The sequence below is a fragment of the Elephantulus edwardii genome, unplaced genomic scaffold, assembly GCF_000299155.1.
Source record: "Elephantulus edwardii isolate Elephantulus edwardi_28Jun2011 unplaced genomic scaffold, EleEdw1.0 scaffold00044, whole genome shotgun sequence".
Taxonomy (NCBI): Eukaryota; Metazoa; Chordata; class Mammalia; order Macroscelidea; family Macroscelididae; genus Elephantulus; species Elephantulus edwardii.
In genome coordinates, this window is record NW_006399794.1 from 10,852,255 (window position 1) to 10,856,420 (window position 4,166).

General features: G+C 38.6%; 1 protein-coding gene across 1 annotated transcript; it reads left to right on the top strand.

Moving 5' to 3' along the window:
* Window positions 1-406: 406 nt before the first annotated feature.
* Window positions 407-2,303, top strand: LOC102853008 (hemoglobin subunit gamma-like). The gene is made up of 3 exons (XM_006885503.1): window positions 407-498; window positions 622-844; window positions 2,175-2,303. Exons 1-3 carry the CDS (start codon window positions 407-409, stop codon window positions 2,301-2,303), a joined length of 444 nt encoding a protein of 147 aa, XP_006885565.1.
* The last annotated feature ends 1,863 nt before the right edge of the window (window positions 2,304-4,166 follow it).

The following is a 4,166-nucleotide window of genomic DNA, read 5'->3' on the forward strand; positions in this document are numbered from 1 at the left end:
TGTAGAAAAAAAAAGTTGATAAAGAAGCCTCACAGATATTCATAGAAGAAAAATAAAAGAAACTAAAGGGGAGAATTAAGGAGAAAAAATTTTTTGATTAGTTGAGCTGCAAGCAGGAAAGGAAAAGAGGGGAAATAACTCCCAAGAAAAATAAAATAAGACAAGCAAAAACAGAGCACCAGAATCCTCCTAGGGGGCCCCACATTAACACAGATGCAAATGTCCATCTATACCCCACCCTTAGGGTGTGGGAGAACAGTCCGGTCTTGACCAATAGTCTTATAGCCACTGAAAGAACAAAGGGCCCGTGGACAGGGATAAAGTATAAAAAGCCACACACTCCTGCAGCACTACATCGATTCTCTGGACGCATCTGTGATCATCACAGTCTCCAAGAGCAGCCACCATGGTGCATTTTACTGCTGAAGAAAAGGCTATCATCACAAACCTGTGGGGCAAGGTGAATGTGGAAGAAACAGGAGGAGAGGCCCTCGGCAGGTAAGTTCTGGGAGGCAGGAGAAGGGAGGAAAGAAAGGAAGCTGAGCCTGGCAGGAATGCATGCCAGTGGCCAGGCTTTGTGACAAGCTCTGATTTTCCATCTGCCTCGATCCCATCCTACAGGCTCCTGGTTGTCTATCCTTGGACCCAGAGGTTTTTTGATACTTTTGGCAACCTATCTTCTGCCTCTGCAATCATGGGAAACCCCAAGGTGAAAGCACATGGAAAGAAGGTACTAACCTCCTTCGGAGATGCTGTTAAGAATTTGGACAACCTCAAGGGTACCTTTGGCCACCTGAGTGAGCTGCACTGTGACAAGCTGCATGTGGATCCTGAGAACTTTCGGGTGAGTGCAGAATATGTTTGTACTCTCTTATATCTGAGGCAACTTAGACAACTGAACATTGATCTGAGCACAGATAAGAATATTTAAACCCAAAACCAAACTCACTGTCACATTCCATTGAGTTTCTGAGGAAATAAATCTTAATAAAAACACACTGCTTTCTTTTCTTTCATTTCCTTCCTTCCTTCCTTCCTTCCTTCCTTCCTTCCTTCCTTCCTTCCTTCCTTCTCTTTCTTCCTTCCTTTCTTTCTTCCTTTCTCAGAAATGAGTTCATGGTTTCAAACTATTGGTCTTTTAGTTAGCATTTCAGTATATAACTCATCATACCAGTAGAGTTCATTCTAAACCACCTGCAACTATGAGACATTTGAGATCTTAGGTTTGTAATACAGCAACTCTGGAGGACTGAGTTCAAACGAACCCAGAAAGTCATAAGGCCTGAGGAATGCTCCTAGAAATTTAATTCATCTTGTGAAAACTCTGTTGGCTTTTAGAGGTTTGTCTAGAAATTAGGAACATGCTTCATTTTGTGTCTAATTAGACTCATACAGATAGATAAAAGACATTTGTTCTCTTTTCTCCCATATCTATTTGTGTTTATTCCCTTCACATTAGAAGTAGAAACGAATGCCCAGGGAAAAGAGTCATCAAGTATATAAAGGTTAATTATAGCAAAGTTACCCAGATGACAAGCATGTATTACTAAAGATATTCCTGTGTTGACTGGGTATTTGTATTAAATCTGCTAATGTTTCATGTCCCCTAAAACTCCAGGGCACAGTGCCTTTGAGAGAAGGAAATGACTGCAATATGTAATTTAAGAGGATATTAAAAAGAAAGCTGTGAGGTCTTGCTTTTGTTTCTCTTTCTTCCCCTATCTTTACCCTTCCTTCCCCTAAACAAATGTATGGACACACTGCTATTAAAATATTGAAAAAATGAAATTATGAGTAGGGGCAAATATACGGATCTCTGGTGGCCTAATGCAAGAAGCTGAACTGCAATCTTGAAGGCACATGTTTCGAGCTCCATGGGAGAATGATGGACATTCTCCTCCCATGCAATTAACTGCCTGTGAAAACCCACCAGACAGTCAGCTATGGGTTGGTTCTGACTCGATGGTACACAACAACAAAGGGGCAAGTATAGATAAGGAAGCATATTAGCTATGTTTAAATACTAAGCAAGATCATAGCCTTTGAGGAAATTGACAGCCTTGGGCATGCATTATGGTTTTGTGGCCAGATACTTGAGGCTGGACTATAGATTCTAGCTTATCATGTGAATCCATATGAATGTATCTGACTGTTGTCTCTTTCCATCTCTACAGCTCCTGGGAAATGTTCTGGTGGTTGTCTTGGCAAAACACTTTGGAAAAGAATTTACCCCTCAAGTGCAGGCTGCCTGGCAGAAGATGGTGATTGGTGTGGCTAATGCTCTAGCCTACAAGTATCACTGAGCTCCTTACTCTTCACATGATAACATAATTAATAAAGTTTTCTGCAAAGAAGTATGGTTTACTGTACTATTCTTATTTCTTTTTCATGTAACTTTAGATAATTAGTTCCCAGAGGTACTCTCCATTTACCTTTTTGCTAATGATAGGAACTTTGACAAGAAAAGAAACTCTTCTGGAAGTTTTGCAGAGGAAATCAGGAGCTCTTGGACAGTATTGGAGGAAGTTATTATTGTTGTCATTAGGTGTCATCAAGTTGACTAAGACCCTAGGAACAATTGATCTAAACAAAGAGGAAGGGTTTTATGGGCTAAGGAATTCTTCGAACTTAGATATTTTGAGAAAAGTGATAAAATACTTCAGGAAATGTAAAATAAGTAAAAAGTAACAAGGATGGTACCCACTAGAGAAAATGTAATGCAGATATAAGAGGAAAAGGCTCAAAAGCATATTGTATGAAGCTGGATGCACAACTCTCACCACACACAACAATCAATTCGAGGTGGATCAGAAACTTAGGTGTAAAGCAAAAACCATAAAGATCCTAACAGACAAAGTATGACCAACTTTAGAAGACCCAGCCCATGGTATAAAAAGGCTACTCCAGTAGCATTAGCAAAGTGTGACAGGACAGCAAGCAATAAATGTTGGAGAGGGATATAAAGAGATAGGAACTTTCATACACTGTTGGTGGAAGAATAAAATGGTACAACCACTACGGAAGGCAGTTTGGCGTTTCTTCAAAAAGCTGAACATAGAAATGTCTGTGATATGATCAAATTATTCCACTGCTCGAAATATACCCTGATAAAATTAGGACAGAAACACAAATGAAGATTTGTATACCATTGTTCATACCAGCATTATTCACCATCACAAGAACATGGCACCAGCCCAAATGTCCAACCACAATTGAATGAATTGAGAAATTGTGGTACATTTACACAATGGAATACTATACAACACTAAGGGACAATGATTTAGAAAATTACATAACTTGGGAAGCATTGGGGAGCTTTATGCTGAGTGAACTAACTCAGTACCAAAAGGACAAATTCTGTATGAAACTGTTACTGTAAAAATAGAAAGATAACTAGTAAAACAAGTATGAGGATCCAAGAGGGTGGAAAGTAGGAGCAGAGGGATGAGGATATGTAGGAGGGTATTCACAGGGTCACACAATTTGATGGATGGAGGGAGGGCTGGGTAAAAGAAATTGGAAACATCTGGCAGTGATCTGGAAAGACAGGGAAATGGTGGGTATAGTTTGATGTTGATTTATTTTATAAAATATAATGAATCGGAATGATTGCACGAAACATAATGCGGATGAAAGATACTGTCAAATGCAATGTATATGAACTTTTAAAAGAAACCAATATGAAATAAAAATGTAAAAAACAAAAATAAACATTAATTTAATTTAATGTAATTTATTTTCTAAGACCATTTAACTGTTTACAACCCTCTTAGGCTAGACTGGGATGAGAACAGTTGGATATCAGAATGGAAGTTTAGCTCTTTTAAAAGGCAAAAGCTACAGAACCTAAAATTTACTTTTTTGAAGAACTTCGTGGTTTAAGCAGTGAGATACATACCTCAAAAGTTAGAATGATTATGTGCTATCAGGGATGTGAATGTCGAAGATTGTATATTAGCTAAATGCTTCACCAAATACATATTAATAAAAGTTGTGTGAAGAGAGAAGGATGTAAGGAGAAAATGCACAAGAAACTCAGAAGTCTGTATCACATCATGTCTGAGCTAAAGGTTATTACTGTGAGAGTGAGACTAAGAATGGGAAAACACTGCAGAGAATGGATGGGGCAGTTAGTAAGGCTAGATTAATAGGAGATACGTGTGATT

Coding starts and splice junctions, on each gene's coding strand:
- LOC102853008 (XM_006885503.1), top strand. CDS start 407: ATGGTGCATTTTACTGCTGAAGAAAAGGCTATCATCACAAACCTGTGG. Junction 499..621: donor GGAGGAGAGGCCCTCGGCAG/GTAAGTTCTGGG, acceptor CCCATCCTACAG/GCTCCTGGTTGTCTATCCTT. Junction 845..2,174: donor TGGATCCTGAGAACTTTCGG/GTGAGTGCAGAA, acceptor CCATCTCTACAG/CTCCTGGGAAATGTTCTGGT.